Source organism: Zeugodacus cucurbitae, chromosome 5 (genome assembly GCF_028554725.1).
Source record: "Zeugodacus cucurbitae isolate PBARC_wt_2022May chromosome 5, idZeuCucr1.2, whole genome shotgun sequence".
NCBI lineage: Eukaryota > Metazoa > Arthropoda > Insecta > Diptera > Tephritidae > Zeugodacus > Zeugodacus cucurbitae.
The window spans coordinates 52,566,843-52,586,983 of record NC_071670.1 but is presented as its reverse complement, the minus strand read 5'-3'; the positions used below and the strand labels follow the sequence as shown (position 1 = coordinate 52,586,983).

Sequence of the window (20,141 nt, the reverse complement as noted above, 5' to 3'; positions counted from 1 at the left end):
CACTCATATGCAAATGATTTTACGTCGGTTAAGTATTTGGAGATAAATGTGTGTTGTTGAAAATCGGTTAAAATGGCCAATTCTCCTTTTTGACTTCTAAGTCAAAGCATTTAATTCCAAACTATTTATCAATCGTTTTTTCTTCATACATAAATACACTTTTATTCATTATATAAGAAATATTATATGTATATATTATATGTATATATAAGAGCGCTCCATCAATCGTCGCTGATGATGGCATAGACCATAGACTTGACGTAACCCCATAGGAAATAGTCTAACGGCGTCAAATCGCACGACCGAGGCGGCCATTTGACTGGGCCATTTCGTGAGATAATACGTTCACCAACCTTGGTTTTCAAAAAATCGATTTTGACATTCGTTGTGTGGCTTGTGGCGCCGTCCACTTGGAACTACATATTGGTCAAGTCCATAACATCCAATTCGGGTAAAAAATATTCGGTTATTCAATATTCGGTGAAGTAACGTGCCGGTCTTGAACAGCACGGAAGAAGTACTACCCATAAACCGCACCAAACTGTAATTTTTTTGGGATGAGGTGGGACTCATGGAGTACGTGTAGATTGTTGCCGCATTCACCGCATATTTTGCTTATTGACGAAGATATTCAGCCAGAAATGAGCCTCATCGTTGAATATAATTTTTCAATGAAAATCCGGATACTTTTTAAGTTGTTGTTCAGCCCAATTCACGAACATACGAAGATACTGGTGGTCAAGCGGCTTCTGTTCTTGAGTCAATTTGATCTTGTATGGATGTAGGACAAGATCGTTTTGCAAAATTCGCCACAGCGAAGTCACAGAGATGCCCAACGCTTGAGATCGAAGTGTGAGAGAATGAGAGGTCTTTCTTAATTGATGCGATAGCGGCAACAATATTTTAGACAGGGCACTTCTTTGTCTAACTGGCACGGGAAAATTTTGTACTGTGCCTGTGGATATAAATTTTTCCAACATTCGCTCAATTGTTGACAGGACGATTGACGACCATAAATTGAACGTAGTGCTCTTAAAGTTGAGGCCACTGACTTCGAATTTCGGTAGTAAATTTTAATAATTTTGACTCGTTGTAGGATCGTATATGAAATGGCAAACCTTAGTGAAGAGAAATGTCAAAAGAACGGGAAAAATATAGCGTTGTTTGCTGTCCCTATTGGTGCACTTTTGTAGCGTCCTATTTGAAAAACCGTTTCGTATATGGGAGGTTCAATCATTTTCGATTTTACTATATAAACAAAAAGTTCTAATCCTTCTGAATTTCTATAAAATATCTGAGAGATTTACCGATATTTTCGGTAAAAATTATACTTAGGCGCTCAGGCCATCACGCTCGGTATCATACATACATTTAAATCAACATCCAATCATACATATTTACAATTTACCTTTCTCGAATCAGCCAAAACCATTTTTTCCAATAACTCACCGTGTCCGTTTCTAAATACTTGTTTTTCACATTTTTTCTTTTCATTCGCTCTTCACCTGTGCAATCGCATCGTCCTCGGTCTCCACCGCCACCGTCACCGCAACACCACCACTCCGCTGCTGCTTTATGTATACGCCACAGCGCCGATGGCAATTTCGAAGTGACGTTGGCCACAAAGGCCACACTCAACTATACGGGGCGCGTCGAGTGGCGGCCACCGGCGATTTATAAGAGCTCCTGCGAAATCGATGTCGAGTACTTTCCATTCGACGAACAGACGTGTGTGATGAAATTCGGCAGTTGGACATATGATGGCTTTCAGGTGAGTTTTGTAATTGAAATTTAGCCACGAGTACGATTGGATTTACTTATTGGATTTTTACCGGTTTTTATGCTATTTTATGTTTTACCCCACATACTGGTGTATTCTTGTATATATGTATGTAGAGTTATATAAGTGGATTTATGTGTGCGTCTTTTACGATTTTCTTTTTTCCATGCAATTTACACGTTTTTCGTTTGCAACCTCATTCGTCTGAGCAAACTGAACTCAATCAAATGTTTAATTGACTCGAATCATTAATTGGTTGTTTCATGTTCGTTTGAAATTTATTTAAGTGTAGGAAGTCCAGTTCGTTTTCGATTAGTTTAAAAAAGAATTTTTGTGTTTGGAAATTGTGATGAAAATTCGTTTAAATTTGTCTAGCAAAGAATGTGTGTTTTAATTAAACTTAATGTTTTGAAGAATATAATATTTAAATTCCGAAAATATGTAGTTATGATGGAAAATGCAAGGCCTACTCTTACGCTTTTTCCCAATATACCTTTTAGAGTTGAATTTGTCCAACTATTGAACCATAAGTTACTCATTTGGAGTATAAGTGATAAACTAATTTATTTAGAATAAATTTTCTATTATTTCTTTCTCAACTCTAGCCCAAAGATTCTTAGTTAAAAGGCTCAATATATTTGAAAAAAAGTTTCTTGTATTATTTTAAATAAATTAAGTTAAATTTTAAAGTATTTTTTAGTGTAAGATCACAGGGATATTGTTGCTATAAACCAGATATATGTATGTATGTGATTGGCGTTGCAACCGTTTAGCCGGTTATAGCCGAATCGACGATAGTGCGCCATCTCTCTCTCTCCTTCCCAGTTCGGCGCCAGTTGGAGATCCCAAGTGTAACCAGGTCGCTCTCCACCTGGTCCCTCCAACGGAGTGGAGGCCTTCCTCTTCCTCGGCTTCCTCCGGCGGGTACTGCATCGAACACTTTCAGGGCTGGAGTGTTTTCGTCCATTCGGACAACATGACCTAGCCAGCGTAGCCGCTGTCTTTTTATTCGCTGAACTATGTCAATGTCGTCGTATAACTCGTACAGCTCATCGTTCCATCGCCTGCGGTATTCGCCGTTGCCAATGTTCTTAGGACCATAAATCTTGCGCAAAATTTTCCTCTCGAAAACTCCTAGTGTCGTCTCATCTGATGTTGACATCGTCCAAGCTTCTGCACCGTAAAGCAGGACGGGAATGATAAGCGACTTGTAGAGCTTGATTTTGGTTCGTCGAGAGAGGACTTTACTGTTCAATTGCCTACTCAGTCCAAAGTAGCACCTGTTGGCAAGAGTTATTCTGCGCTGGATTTCGAGGCTGACATTGTTCGTGTTGTTGATGCTGGTTCCCAGGTATACGAAATTATCTACGACCTCGAAGTTATGACTGTCAACAGTGACGTGGGAGCCAAGACGCGAATGCGCCGACTGTTTGCTTGATGACAGGAGATATTTCGTCTTGTCCTCATTCACCTCCAGACCCATTCGCTTCGCCTCCTTATCCATGCGGGAAAAAGCAGAACAAACGGCGCGGTTGTTGCTTCCGATGATATCAATATCATCGGCGTACGCCAGGAGCTGTACACTCTTGTAGAAGATTGTACCTTCTCGGTTTAGCTCTGCAGCTCTTATAATTTTTTCCAGCATCAGGTTAAAGAAGTCGCACGATAGTGAGTCACCTTGTCTGAAACCTCGTTTGGTATCGAACGGCTCGGAGAGGTCCTTCCCAATCATGACGGAGCTTTTGGTGTTGCTCAACGTCAATTTACACAGCCGTATTAGTTTTGTGGGGATACCAAATTCAGACATCGCGGCGTAAAGGCAACTCCTTTTCGTGCTGTCGAAAGCAGCTTTAAAATCGACAAAAAGGTGGTGTGTGTCGATCCTCTTTTCTCGGGTCTTTTCCAAGATTTGGCGCATGGTGAATATCTGGTCAGTTGTCGATTTTCCAGGTCTAAAGCCACACTGATAAGGTCCAATCAGTTTGTTGACGGTGGGCTTTAGTCTTTCACACAGTACGCTCGATAGAACCTTGTATGCGATATTTAGGAGGCTGATCCCACGGTAATTGGCGCAGATTGTGGGATCTCCCTTTTTATGGATTGGGCAGAGCACACTGAGATTCCAATCGTCAGGCATGCTTTCTTCCGACCATATTCTGCAAAGAAGCTGATGCATGCACTTTATCAGTTCTTCGCCGCCGTATTTGAATAGTTCTGCCGGTAATCTATCGGCCCCCGCTGCTTTGTTGTTCTTCAAGCGGGTAATTGCTATTCGAATTTCTTCATGGTCGGGTAATGGAACATCTGTTCCATCGTCATCGATTGGGGGATCGGGTTCGCCATCTCCTGGTGTTGTACTCTCATTACCATTCAGCAGGTCGGAGAAGTGTTCCCTCCATAATCCCAGTATGCCCTGGACATCGGTTACCAGATTACCACCTTGGTCTCTACATGAGGAAGCTCCGGTCTTGAAACCTTCGTTAAGTCGCTTTATTTTTTCATAAAATTTTCGAGCATTCCCTCTGTCTGCCAGCTTCTCAAGCTCTTCGTACTCACGCATTTCGGCCTCTTTCTTTTTTTGTCTGCACATGCGTCTCGCTTCCCTCTTCAGCTCTCGGTATCTATCCCATCCCGCACGTGTTGTGGTCGTTTGCAACGTTGCGAGGTAGGCAGTCTGTTTTCTCTCCGCTGCGAGACGGCACTCCTCATCGTACCAGCTTGTTTTTTGTCGTTGCCGAAAACCAATTGTTTCGGCTGCAGCGGTACGCAGTGAGTTTGAGATGCCGTTCCACAGTTCCCTTATACCGAGATGCTGATGAGTGCCCTCAGAGAGCAGGAGTGCAAGTCGAGTAGAGTATTTCGTGGCTGTCTGTTGCGATTGCAGCTTTTCGACGTCGAACCTTCCTTGTGTTTGTTGGCGGGCATTTTTTGCTGCACAGAGGCGGGTGCGTATCTTCGCTGCGACCAGATAATGGTCCGAGTCTATATTTGGTCCTCGGAGCGTACGCACGTCTAAAACACAGGAGACATGTCTTCCGTCTATCACAACGTGATCGATTTGGTTCCGCGTGTTTCGATCAGGAGACAGCCAAGTAGCTTGATGTATTTTCTTATGCTGGAATCTGGTACTACAGACGACCATATTTCGGGCCCCAGCGAAGTCGATCAGCCTCAGGCCGTTTGGCGATGTTTCGTCATGGAGGCTGAATTTTCCGACTGTTGTGCCAAAGACACCTTCTTTACCCACCCTGGCGTTAAAATCGCCAAGCACGACTTTTACATCGTGGCGGGGGCAGCGCTCATAGGTGCGTTCTAGGCGCTCATAGAAAGCATCTTTGGTCACATCGTCCTTCTCTTCCGTTGGGGCGTGGGCGCAAATCAGCGATATGTTGAAGAACCTCGCTTTGATGCGGATTGTGGCAAGACGTTCATCCACCGGGGTGAATGCCAGGACTCTGCGACGGAGTCTCTCTCCCACCACAAATCCAACACCAAATTTGCGCTCCTTTATATGGCCGCTGTAGTAGATGTCACAAGGACCCACCTTCTTCCGTCCTTGTCCCGTCCATCGCACTTCTTGGATGGCGGTGATGTCAGCCTTGAGTCGTATGAGGACATCAACCAGCTTGGCAGAGGCACCTTCCCAATTAAGGGTCCGGACATTCCAGGTACATGCCCTTATATCATTATCCTTAAAACGTTTGCAGGGGTCGTCATCAAAATGGGGGTGTCTCATCCGAGGCTTTCGTAGATTTTTCAATGGGGGGTGTTTTTATGTGGTGGGTCCCAAGCCCTACGCACAACCGCATAAGCGGGCTTCGCCTTCAAACGGATGTCTGTTGGCTACCCAGAGGATACTTGGTCTAAAACCGGAAGTCGTGAGCTGCTTGAACCATGTGGAGAAGAATCGTTTCTGGCCACTCCCAAGTGAATGACAATCAAAAACTTTCCTCACTTGCGTGAACTTCTACACATGATCCCATCCTCCAGATATATACAGTTGCTAAAAATATAGAAAATCCACCATTTATTCATATTCTCTAGTACTCTTATTCTCAAATGATTTTGAGTCGAATTGCATAAAATCTTCCATAGCCTACCATATATACCGATAAAGATATATTGCATTAATTTGTAGCTCCAAGGAAGTTCGAAAATGATCAAACGCATTTTGTAGATAATTCAAGTTTTCCGAAAAAAGAACATCCAACATCTTTCAAGTCCAACTTTCTTTTAAATATATAATATAAATTGGTTCCAAATAATCCACTTCAGTCAATCCACCATTTTACTACTTTTAAGGGGCACACCTAGTGTAATGGCCTAAAAAAAAGGTGATCTTTTGGGATTTTTTTTTTTTAAATACTACTTTATCAATTATTTCAAAATTTTAAGAATATAATTATACATGTTTCAAGAATATATAGTGAAATTTTTGAAAAAAAAATGTAATATTTTTTAAGTTATAGTCGATCTCCAGCGGCGCGAAAAAAAGGTCCTTCACTGCTGCAGTCATTCCGGCCTTCTCCTTGGATGAAATCTAAAAAAAAAATTCTCCTTAAACTAGATAATATTGTCTGTTCAATGACATACGATTAAAAAAAATCAAAAATTGACAATATGGCGGCTTTTTTAAAAAAAAGGTCGAATTTTACCCAAAACTTTGGTCGTTTTTGGCCTGCCAAAATTCGAATTTTTGATCAGATCAAAAATCGATATGTCATTGTACGGAGAACTATATATAGAACAGTTTAAAATTTTCGATAGTGATCGGATCATTTGTTTTTGAGTAATGCAGCAAATTCGGAAAATGATGTTTTGAGAAAAACGCGTTTAAAGATAAAATGATCGTATTCACTGTTACCGAGCGGCTGCTTTTTAAATTGCTATAACTCAAAAACTATTTGAGATATCGATTTGAAATTTTAATATGTTATTTTTAAAGGTGTAGTATTTTTTTGAAATTTGACACTAGGTGTGCCCCTTAATACATAAGCACAAAAGATTTTCCAAAAGATTGATTATCCTAAATTTTTTTGGACTCTGTAAAGCCTCTGAAACCACAATTAGATATAGGCTCATATTACCAAAATGATGAGGATGACGAGCATAGTTGAAATCTTTGGAAAGTGGACGTGGCCCGCTCCCTATTAACTTTTATGTATCAGAGCTACTCCACTTGCAACGGTTATGCTGATACACTGAATTTTACAGTCAATGGAAAAAGCGCGAAAACGGTTCACAACTACGCCTACTTCCCATATTACACTATTTTCAAGTCCATTTGATTCGTTTAGCTTACAATATACATATAAAGCAAGGGCGCCCCAGATATGGGACCTCAGTGCTTCTGACCAATTTTTTACCGAAAATATAGGTAAATCTCTCAGGTATTTTAAAAAAAATCCGTGGGAATTTTCTTTTCTTAATAATGTGTTTCTGTGCCAAGAATGCGTGAAATCGGGTCATAACTTCCACTAGCTTCCATATTCCTAATATTAGGGGTTTTAAATATCCGATGATACTGCATATATCGGTTAATATGTGATAAGTGAGCGAATAGTCTTGGATATAGTGCAGCTTGGTGCTAAAAATCAGTAATATCAATTCAGAAATTACCCTATATATAATGAGTTTTGTTATTCTAGTTGACTCAATGCCGAATATATGAGTAAAATTGTGAATTTAGCTCTTCCTTTCTTGTTCCATTCCATTTATTTTCATCTGTAATGAATCTTTATAATTTATAAATTTTTGAGCACAGTATTTGTCTCTCAACAAATAATCTCCAAAGACGAGGAGATAAAAGAACAGCATCTGCTATGCCCTCCTCCCGTAGTCTTGAATTTTTTTGTAATTTTTATAATAGCATCGGTCATTAAAGGAGTGTTGTAACTACATATTTCCGAGCTAATAATGCTTAGTTGGAGTAGCTTTTAACTAAAAAATTTGCAAAACCACGTCCTACTTTATAAGTGATTGGGTAAGTGGTAAATGTCTATACGGGAACCAGACAATATCACTACATCCACTATGTCGTAACTATTTATTCTTACTCCGCAACACATTCCACGGCCTTGAGAATATCGTAAATCTCAAACACCCACTACTTCAGATGATGATAAATCAGATAATAAGTAATCAAATTAAACCCCTATTGATCATATTCACAACCAAGCAACCACTAAGGCTCGCTACAAGTGAACAACAACAATACCACGAACAACCACGAAATATTTGCAAGTGCAAAGGCGGCACTTACAATGCAATGCCACCGAAATGCTGCCAATACCATGAAATCCGCTAACGAAAGAAAAGCGCAATTTCGCCATTTATAGACGCTCACATGCAATCGCACAAAATCAACTGCAGAGCCAGCAGCAGCAATCGGGCAAGTGAGCTCACAGCGTCAGCAGGCAGGCAGGCAGGTGGACCGAAAGTGATTGCCGCCAAAGTGAGCTGAGCGCTGCGAATGCGATTTCGGCAGCTGCATTCACGGCTGCCAAGTATCGAAATTGGGTTTTCATGTTGCAGACAATTGAAGCGGCGCATAACACGACAAGCGGATAAGTGCGGGAATTGAGGTAATAGCGGAGAGTGGGTGGTTATCGGAGTGTCGGTGGAACGACACCGAAGAAAGTTACAAGGAATGCCAGCCAGGTGGCAAGCAATTTCGTGGCACAGGAAGCACTTATAGTGGCCTGCCAAAAACTTTACGCGGCACCCACGTTGCAGAGGACTTCGCAGAGCCAACCTCTGAAGCGCTGATGAGCTGATGTGGCGTAAATTGTTATTAAAAGCATCATCGGCGTTGACGCTGCTACGCCGAATTGAGACGGTGTGCAGTAGTAACAATTGGAGCGGGAAATAAATGAAATGCTTCGGCATATCGCGCGTCTTATAACACTACTTGCAGCCAATTTTTATTGTGCTATATATAGCCACTCTCTCTCTCTCTCACCTGCTCTTGCTTTGCTGGGGCTGCTGATGGAAAATCATGCAAGTGGAAGCGAAACTTAATGAAATATTTCCGCTTGTTGTTATGCCATCTAGGCTGAGGTCTCTTGGTTGGGGGCTGTGTGGCGCATGTGGCAGTTGGTGTGTGGCACGTGGAGCAAATGAAATTAAATTTGCAATTTAATAACACCAACTGTAAAGGCAACAACAACAACAACAACAACAACGCATGTATAAATAATAAATCGCCTGCACACTCATACAGGTATGTGTAACATCAGCACAGAAAAACAACAACAACACCTACCACAACTGCCTATCCATATACGTTATGTTAATGCCAGCAATTGGCATCAGCTGCAGTTGTTACTGCCCCCAGCTTATTTGATTTTGTTTCTTGCTCACACTCACATTCGCATTCGCATCCACTCTACATAAATTGTACATTCGCTAGGTTACTCATACGCCATGGCGTGCTGCACCCGTGCGCTGTTGGCGGTGATGGTGTTGGTGGCGTTCGCGTGTTTGTAGCTGGAATATTAAAGTACGCAGATGTGACACTTCAATTTAAATGCAATCTCATATTTTACACCGTTGCTATTGTTGTTGTTGCTTTTTCATTTGTTGTATAAATACATATTTTTTTGTTGTTGTTGAAATCACTGCTGACTTCATGACACTGATGACAACGAATAAATATTTGCGTATGCATTGTTTCACATTTGCTGCATAAAAGTTGCATGCAACCACTGCACATACATAAAAACATATGTATGTATGTATTTGTAATGCATAAATAAATAAATAAACAAAGTATTGTATGCAAAATGCGGCATAAAAATTAGGCAGTTGCTTTGAAATGCAGGCAATATGTTGTGTAGTTGTGTTTTTATTTTTGGAATATTTTCATTAGATTTTTGTTAAATGAACGCTTGACAATCAGCGATTTGTATTTATTTCAGGATTATTTAATGAATTTTAATTTGTATTTTCTCCTTTTAAAGCTAAATGTTTGTCACATTGTTTGATGGTTGCTATAAATATTTTTTTATATACACAGTTTGAGTTTAATGATTGGTATAATTAATTGCTTTATATTCATCATTGTAAATTCGTACAGTGAGATAAAGACTCTTAATATTATAAAAAAAGAAAAATTGTGAATTAGAGTTAAATGAGTTTTCAGGCCAAGTTTCCATCTTTATTGACCTTTAGAGTAATAGCGATCTTTAGCGAGCTAGAAAATATTTGTATGCTACGTTGATCCAAAGAAGACTGCCATTTCATTCAGCTCTGAGGTGGCCGAATAGTCCCTGTTTTCATATATTTTCACAGAACTAAACCCAATGTACTTGCCGATTGAGGCAAAGACCTATTTGGCAGTTTTATGTAATCGTCTTTACGATCGCTGGCTATAGCTTCGAACATTCTCTGTGGATAAGGAAATATATTATTTCTAACTATATGAATATGACTATCTATATGTTACCTTGGCTATTCATAAAAGCACTCTAGTTGTATCGTAAATAAATTATTACTTGTAAAGGGTTTTTGAAAAAGTACGGTACTAAAGTAGACCAACGGCATGTTTTTTACCGTTTTTGACACATCTCTTTAGTGAGGTTTGCCATTTCATCGTTAGAATATATACGATCCAACAATGAGTCGACGAGTGATTATTAAAATTTATTTCCGTAATTCGGAGTCAGTGTCCTCAACTTTAAGAGCGCTTCGTACTACGTAGCGATAAGTCTTATTTCTGGCTGAATGGCTTCGTCAATAAGCAAAATATTCGTTATTAGTCCACACGTATTCTATGAGTCACCCTTGCATCCCGAAAAAATACGGTTTGGTTCCGACGGCTTCATCGGGCCGTACTTCTTCCATGATAATCAAGACCGGCACATTACTGTGAATGGGAATCGCTGCCGCTCAATGCTAACCGAATACTTTTGGCCCGGATTGGATAATATGGACTTGAACAATATGTGGTTCCAAGAGGACGACGCCACAAACCACACAGCGAATGTCACAATCGACTCACTGAATACAAAGTTTGGTGAACGTACGATTAGACTATTTCCTATGGGGCTACGTCTAGTCTATGGTCTATGCCTACAAGCCAGCGACGATTGATGAACATCGTACGTATACCGAACGTGAAATTGCAACAGTATCGTCCGATTTTTGCTTTAAAACCGTCGAAAATTGGGTTCAACGTCTGGACTTTTTCAAGCGTACCCATGGTGGCCATGAAAAAGAAATCGAGTTCCATACATAATTGCTTCGAATGTACTTTCATAGGAATAAAGAATTTCTTTCTTTAGTGCTCTTAGTGCAAAATCCTTTATTTCTTGGAGACAAAATGTACACCGATCTAGCTTTAGCATACGTATGATCCCTGAGGTTGAACAGTTCAATTATAGTATTATCTCAGTAACCTCTGAATTTTCACTGATCCTTAGATATTAACTTCGTAATTGATCCTAAAAGAAAATTCTCCTGAATTTTTGCCAACCTTTTTGAATTATGGAATATCCGTATTTGTCTTAATAGACTGGATCGGTATACAAATCAATTTGCTTCCCCGAAATGGCTTATAGCGCTATCATCAAGCTTCACTAAAACAGATCTTCTTTGCCGTTATGTTATTACACCGTTATATTTATTGATAAATTGTTGAAAACCTGTAATTTTTCACAATCTTTTATTGAAAAAACTGATCTACGGATCAATGATTCACTATCTCGCATCACTACTTTTTAAAAAATTTACAATAATGAATCTTTAAAATATTTTTATAAATTTGCACTCCATTCCTATTTTCTTCGGTAAATTTTATTTTCAAAAACTTATAAAGTTTACTGGATTCTCTCTTTTCTTGGTTTCCTCACTTTACGGTGTTTTCTGGGCTCAGAATTAGAATGAAAAAAATATAAAAATTCTAAAATTTATTTGAGTAGCGCATGGTTTATAACATAAAGATACTTCTAAAAAAACCGTCAACCGAATAGAGCATATTTATGTCGTTTAGAACTTTCATTAAACATTTAGTTAATATTTCGGAAACTGATTTTCACTTAAACAATTTGCATGCTTCCTTATACAAGTATATTTTAATACACAATTGAACAGCTGTTGCCCGTTCTTTGAAAGAATGAGGACACTTGCGCTGTCACTTCGCAGCTGCTCTGACTCGTCACATTGTAAATTTTATGGCAGAAAGTGCCTTTTTACGACTTCTCGTCTTTTTTTTGTGGCACGAACTAATATACGCACATAATAATCTGTAGCATTATATCGGTATCAACTTTCCATTTTACTACGCTGACGCCGCGCTTACAGCATTGTTTATCCATTGGCTATGTAATTTTTTACGACACCACCGCGAAGTGTCCACATGTGTGTTTGTGTGTATGTGCGCATGTGTCACCACGAAATATATAACTTTTTGCGCATATTTCACGAATTTCCGCCATTTGCCACAAAAATAAAAGTGGCCGTAAAAGTGTTTGGTTGTAAAAATTTTAGGCGCTTAAAAATTATAGCCGCGAAGTTTGTCATTCGTATTTAAGGGATGCATCCCTTTTCGTTGGGTCGTAAAAAAAACTATTTTCTCACATTTGTGAAGTAAATTTATTCCTGATTTGTGTCGCCTTTGTTCTCCTTCAAAATCTCCATCATTTGAAGAGTTTGTTTTGTTCAGTATCCATTTGGTTGAAATAATAATGAGCTAAGCCTTCATATTATGCTTGTAAAATGTGATAGTTGAAGGGCACTTTTATTATAATAACGCTATTAAATTATATCAAACTCATTTGTGTTTGTCATTTGACCTAAACTAGCCTAATCTACATTTTTAAGGAAACAATTTTGAAAGTGTGCTTAATATTTACTAGTAATTTTAAAGCTTCCCTTTAAGGGTTAATATCAAAAAAATATTTTTATTTAAGGTTATCACTCGTTTTAAGAATCTATGACATCCGTATCTCTAACATGTTTTAGGTCAAGAGATCATCATCATCTACCCTAATGGTCTCCCTAACTCCACTGACTAGCTCATTGTTATCCACTTCAATTATTCAACAGCAAAACTATTTAATGCACTCTTTAACAAATGCAAAATTCGAAACAGTGAACTTCATTTACAAAATCAAAATAGCACACAGTCATCACAAGTCCAGCCACGTTATCATTTGCCTATCAATTAACGCCTTAGAGGCATTGTTAACCAAGCATGCAAAGCAACCAATTAGCATTTCAACAATCGAAAAGCAAATGACATTTTTGATGTTGCCACACACTGCGACACACTATTGTGTCATTAAATTGGCACTTCCATTCACATATGGTACATATACAAATATATTTCACAATAATGTTAGCTGTCGAAAAAAAATTTAAAATCTGTTGACCATCTCAAAAGTTCAATTCAAATTCCCCTGTATTATAGCACGTTGTATATGTGAAATTCTAGTTTTGTCCATTTTGCAGTTGTCTTTCTACCTCTCTTTCTCTTAAAACTTGATAGCATTTCACAATGGTTATTTTATTTTTGATTTGAGTGAATGGCACATGCCCCTTGTGGCAAACATTCACTGACTACAAAAGTGGACATGAGTAAATCAGCTTTGACGAACAAACAATGATTTATTAGAATTTAGAAATGCTATTCCAACTGATGGAATATTTGGAAATTTGATTTTAGAAGATTTGAAATTTTAATTTAAATAACTCTCTTTTTTTCTATTATTGAACGAATACTCTACGTCCAATTTGGAAATAATATATAATTGAAAAGTAAACAGCTTTAAATAAAAAATATTATGTGGCAATTTTACTTCGAGTTACTCCAAAAATTAGAATAATTCTTCGAGTTAACAAGACTATTCACGATAGCTCTTAACTCTATATTTTACGAAAATTATAACATTGGAAGCATAATGAGAAAATAATTTGAGTTAATATCATTAATCGTATGAGAAATGCAACGGTGTAATGCTAAGCGAATGAAATAAAGCGTTACACGCCTAAAACTATGCTGCAAATAAATTGCATATCCGATAAACAGCACGTGTCATCTTAGTTACTAAAAGTTTAAGCAATTTTTTTAAACAACTAAAATTGCGATAACAAAACTTCAAAAATATATCGGTTTGCTTTTAATAAAAGCAAAAACATTCTTTTCATGTCATTCTTACACTGTTTGCTGTAGCAACTTCCTTACTCTACACTCTCCACGTTTTCATATTTTCCTTTTTTCATAAATTTTAAACACGTTTCTGAAAGCAACTCATCCGTTGCTAACTTCCGCAATCGTGTATAGCCGGTAGCATTTCCTGATACTAATGCGTTCCAGAATATCAGAAACGAAGTCAAAGTGCTGTGCATAAAAATTGCAAGCGACAGAAGATAAATATTGCGTTAAGCGCTTGATGGAGTTCGCTGTGTCGTTACTCGCATTGCAAGTGGTGATTAAAGCTTTTGAGAGAGAGATTTGTAAACATTTTTTTAGATGTAAAATATGTAATTTAAAAATAATATCTCTAGGACTGATACGTCCTTATTAAAACCATAATAAAATTGTTGCCTACATTCAGGCGCATAATTCATTACTTTTTTAACATTTCTTACTTATCTAAACAGTAATATTTTATTCTACTATTTACCATATCCAACGTAGTTAAAAATCAAAATCTACACAAAATATCATCAGCTTTTAAGTTTTTTTGGTAAACAATTTGTTGCACAGTTGAATAAATTTACAATCGAAATAAATGGTAATGAATTGAACAAATAACAAACAAATGCGATAAATTTTCAAAGAACAACAATCCGTGTTTCAATGTACCGGAAATAAACTGTAAATAAATCTTTTCGGCTATCGTCAACGTTTAATTCGATTCACACGCATTTCTGATTTATTTACAGTTACAAATTTAAACGAAACCAAATATTTGCATTGATTTGAGTTTTAGACTACAAACGAAATAATAAAGACAAATAAAAAATAAAATAAATATATAAAATTTACATACTTAAGTTTTCATAGTGAGTTCGTAAATTTACGAGGAGCGTTGAGTAAATTGTAATGTCATTCAAATGTTAAGATTTGTATATTTTTTTTTATCAAAAGTCCGATAAATAGTAATTAGCAATACTCTTCTGGCGAACATTCTCCCTCAGAACTAATCTAATAAACTGGACACTTTGTTGTTCCAAGAAGTTGGGGAAATGTTATACCGTTATCAGTTTCAAAAATCTGTATTTAAAAGTTTCTCTGGCGACCCTGTATATTAGGAGAAAAAGTTATTTGGGATATCTATTGCTTTGTTAGAAACATGTAGATAATATTCTTTGACTATTTCTTCTTTGTAATTTTCATCCACCATCTTTCGAATACAGCATATTCACCTAGTATTTGATTGATACCATGATTTATCATTTTGCTTAGCCAATCATGGCCAATCAGCGATTTTTGTTCAATAATTTTATGTTAATTTATTTCCTCTTCGTGAATTTGTTTTTCATCTTTCCCTACTTGCTTATCTTCGCTTCATTTCACTTGATTGCTTAGAAGTGATTTGCTGAAGTGTGAGAAAAACTCGGACATAAAAGTGAGCAGAGAGTCGACAACATCGGTAATTTATTATTTGTTCTTAAATTCATAGAAATTTTAGATACTCATCACGTGTTACTAGATTTATATGTAAATTATTCCTTGTAAAATTAAAAGAAATCTTTGTTATTCCCATTTTCCAACATTAAAAGAGAATTTAAACATAAATTCAAACTTTCCTCCTAAGTTTTCCAGCGGTGTAGAAACAAAAACAACTGAAGGATTATCATCTTTTTCAATGTTGACAAATATAAATCATGAAAAAGTATTACTTCGAAAAAATACGGGGAAGTTTTTTTGCTGGTAAACTCGTTTAAAGGTGAACACCTGTAGGTTAACGCGAATGGTGTGAATTTACACGTCGATGTTTATCAAATAATTATCCTAATTTTTTATCACAATTATTACACTGCAAATATTTGTACACTATTTACATGTTATTAAATATTAATGACGCCATATTTAATAAATAATTTATTTGCTCTGCAGGTGGACCTGCGGCATATCGACGAGCTGAACGGCACCAACGTTGTTGAAGTTGGTGTTGATCTATCAGAATTTTACACATCAGTCGAATGGGATATATTGGAAGTTCCTGCAGTGCGGTGAGTGAACGCAAATTTATTATAAATATATTATTAATTTACTGTTTTAAATTAGCTGTAATGTAGCTATACTATAAGGGGGAATTATTTATGGTACTTATCTGTATGCATATATAAGCAGATAAGTACTATAAAAAATGGAAAAATCTTATATGCAAAGAGGCAGTATCTGAACCCCATAATATTTTTAAGAAATTATACTTTCTCAAATATATCACCTTCAAGTGAACTGATGATATTTTGATTATAGCAGACTTTGCCATTTTAGTTCAACCCAAATGCTTCAATAATGTTCATTACTCTTAATTTTTTCTAAAAAAAATTAAATAATTTTGAAATTCGTAGCAAATACGAAGTGTATATCAGTCAATCTAACAGTATGAAAATCAACAGAGAAATTCTTTATTCATGGCAGAATTATGTATGGAATTAGATTTCATTTGCATGGCCACACGGTCCAGACGACAATTTTCGATGGTTTTCAAGCATAAATCGGCTGCTACCGCTGCAATTTCACCTTCGATATTCGAACGAAGTTCATCAATCGTCACTGGCTTGTTGGCATATACCATAGACTGGACGTAGCCTCACTGAAAATAGCCTATCGACACAACTCACACGACCGAGGCGGCCAATCGACTAGGCCATTTCGTAAGATAACACGTTCACTAAACTTGGTCCTCAATAATTCGATGTGTGGATTGTGGCGCCTTCCAGTTGGAACCACATATTGTCCAAGTCCATATCATCCAATTCGAGCCAAAAATATTCGGGTTTCATTGAGCGGTATAGATTCCCATTCATAGAAACGTGCCGGTCTTGATCAACACGGGCAAACCGTAATTTTTTTCGGAATGGTGACTCATGGAGTACGTGCGGATTGCTGACTGACTAATAACGCATAATTTGCTTATTGACGAATCAATTTAGCCAGAAATGAGCCTCAACTTTAAAGTTGAGGCCACTGACACTGAATTTTGATAGTAAATTAAAATAATTTCGACTCGTTGTTGAATCGTATATCTTTCCATGATGAACCTAACTAAAGAGAAATGTCAAAAGAGGGAAAAAATTATGGCGCCGTTTGCTGTTCCTATCGGTCTTTCTTTGTGGCGTCCGTTTTGAAAAACCCTTTACTATTTCAAAGATTTTAACTACCAAATTCACTACTCATCAAAGTTTTCGATTTATCCTGTCCAAATGAACACTTTACTCCTGACTAATGACTATTGACAGCACATCAGTAGATAGAAAACTATTTCTTCAAAGACAATTTACAATTCTACAAAGGGTTATAAACATACCTTACAAATGCTGTCACCTGGTATCAAAACTCTTGGTTGGTATCCTTTCAAAAATCGAACTCTTACATACATGTAGATTACTTACATATGTATATGACTACTACGAGGGTTGCTATATATATTTCTGTCCTAATAATGAAAATAGGAATATTTATCAACGAAAATGGTTTTATTGTTTTTCAAAATATTCTCTATCAAGATTTATACACTTTTGCATACGCTCAAACCAATTTTCGAAGCACTTTTTTTGAGCCTTTTTTTGAGCGATTGTCAAATTGTGCGGGATCCAACGAGAACAAACCTTCTTTACGGCCAGGTGTTCATGCAATATCGAATGTATGCTGGTGGGAGCAATGCAAAGGCATGCCTCTATCTGAAGGTATGTTACATGATGGTCTTGCATTATCAGTTCACGTACCCCATCGATGTTTTCTGGCACAACGGCTGTTTTTGGACGACCTTCACGGAATTCGTCTTTGAGCGAGTGTCGGCCACGATTGAATTTGTTGTACCAGTTTTTCACAGTGCTATAGGATGGTGCTTCATAGCCATACAAAGATTTTAGTTCATCAATGCACTCTTGTCGCGATAATCCACGTCGAAAGTTGTGAAAAATTATCGCACGAAAATGTTCACGAGTTAATTCCATTTTTTGGCCGAGATGAATTTTTTAATTCCCTGTAAATAAAACAATTCACGATAAAATCACAAAACGTTCTGAGTGATGTTATGCTAAAAAATGTCAAACTTTCCAATGGAAATGTCAGATTGCACCTGGCAACACTTAGTATTGCCTAGGCCAGAAATATATATAGCAGCCCTCGTATATTCATAGCAGTTCATTTCAAACTCAATCTAGAAGTGTGGAGTTATAGTATACAAAAAGTCTTTGTGATTTTTGGAAAAGCGAGGTACATTAGTTCCTTTCACTGTATTCGCCATGTTTTACATATAAATACATCTCTACATACATATATACAATAAATACAGATGTCATATATGTATTCCCCCAACTCTAAATTACGCTGCTAATAGCTCAAGGCACTCCGGTCTCCGGTTACGCCTTATTGAGTTAACAGCATAAATTTGACAATGCAAATTTGTCATTTGTCCCCGAATAATGCGCCACAGGGCCATAGCTATATGTAAATAAACGCATAGCTCACATGTGGATGTGAGTTGGTTTTTGTATTTGGTCCCCTTTGCCCACAGGTCTAAATACCTTTGGTGGACATTAAGACATTTTGTCCACGTCACAAACACACATCAGGGTGAAACGTAAATGGCCAAACAAGCAATAAAGTAGTATAACTGTGTGTGTGTGCAGAAGTGAAAAAGTGTGACCTTTTTATTAACTGTTAGTTGCACGGCGCACTGCCAAATAGCTCCTACTACATACAATGATGATGACACAATGTCACTTTGCTGATTTGCAGTCGTCGAACAAAAAGTGTGCGAAGAAGAGGCATGTATAAGGAAGTGAACAAAAAAGAAAGTCTACACACTTATTTCCCAGCTGATTATGAAACGACTGTGTTTGCTAACGGGAGAAAAAAAACGCTTAACACATATGTCTTTATGAGCAACAAGAGCGCTGATGAACGCGTACTGGCAACATTGTTTGATGGTGGAAGAACACCAGCATCGGCAGTCACCAGTCACCAGCATACTTTGTACTTTTCATAACCATCACTAACTCAACACAGCTAACACAACTCATACTCAACCTCATCTCTCTTCTTTAACACCTTTTAATTTTGTTTTTTTTTTTTTATTTCCTCTATACACATCATTCACAGTGGCTGCTCATACCCCCAGCAATACAAAGAGCCGTTAAGAAAAGTGTGTTCGAAAAAATGGCAGAATTGCTGAAAAAGCCTTTGGCGTGACAAGCGTCAACAAGCACTCACGCACACGCAGCTAAACTGCCAGCTGCTCTCTTTATTGTACACTCTACAAAGTCACTGCAGTGAATTTGATTTTTTTGCTCTTCTATATATGTGTGTTGCGTGCCTAGGAAAATATACTTTATAGGCGCTTCTTTATTCAACTTTGCACACGTGCTTCTCCTTTTCCTGTTTTTCTTTTTCACATTTATCTTGCCACATGCTAGTTTATGCCTCTCTACGCCTAGAGGTATACTTCAAATGAGTTTGTCATGCTACACAATATAGTCACAACGTTTATGAATTGACTCGTTTTATAAAGATGTTGGCTCCTTAATTGGCACGCTCACCTTTTGATTTCCCTTCTTTTTTTTAGCAAGTCTTTATCTATTGTGTGCGCTTTTGCGAGTTAAGTAGTCGAAATTTTGTGAATCTACTCAAATTTGTGATTTATATTTAAAAATTATGTGTGGATTATATGCTAGGCTTTGGAGGTTCTAAAGACGGCATGGACTCGCTACAAAATGAAAAATGTAAATACACATTTCTCTTTTCAAATGAATTAGAATTATTTTGGATGTAAGTGGAGTGGTTGTTTGGGGTCAGTAGTAGTATATTTTGAAGGTAAGGAGATGGTTGGTTGAAAAAGGAGGCTCTCTGACCGCAAGCGGCCGCACTTAGGTCATCATTAGGCACTTAGTTCTCTTTTGCTCAAAGTAAGTAAGTTTTTTGATCTGTCCAGTGTCAACATTACCCCATAGTAGTTTTGTGGCCCGACCTGTGTTGCACATTGCGGCTTGACTATCCATGATAAAGTTGATGGACCTGTTTGTTAGGGTACAAGCAAACCTAGCGCCTTCCCTTAATCTCAGCTTGAACTACCGAGTTGTAGTCGTTCAGTTTGAAGCTGTTTTCTGTATGTGAGATTTTACAGAAGAAGCCTGCTTCCGTACCTGTTTCACCTTTTGATCTGTCGGTGAATATATAGAT

General features: G+C 37.6%; 1 protein-coding gene across 3 annotated transcripts in view; it reads left to right on the top strand.

The window, feature by feature from the left end:
- The window catches only part of LOC105210656 (acetylcholine receptor subunit alpha-like), a 321,573-nt gene that overhangs the window by 245,922 nt on the left and 55,510 nt on the right, over nt 1-20,141 (top strand). For all 3 annotated transcript variants that reach the window (XM_054231051.1, XM_054231050.1, XM_029039252.2), the window contains 2 exons: nt 1,591-1,771; nt 15,846-15,961. In XM_054231051.1, the coding sequence (XP_054087026.1) occupies nt 1,591-1,771; nt 15,846-15,961 (297 nt within the window). The remainder of the gene's footprint in view (nt 1-1,590; nt 1,772-15,845; nt 15,962-20,141) is intronic.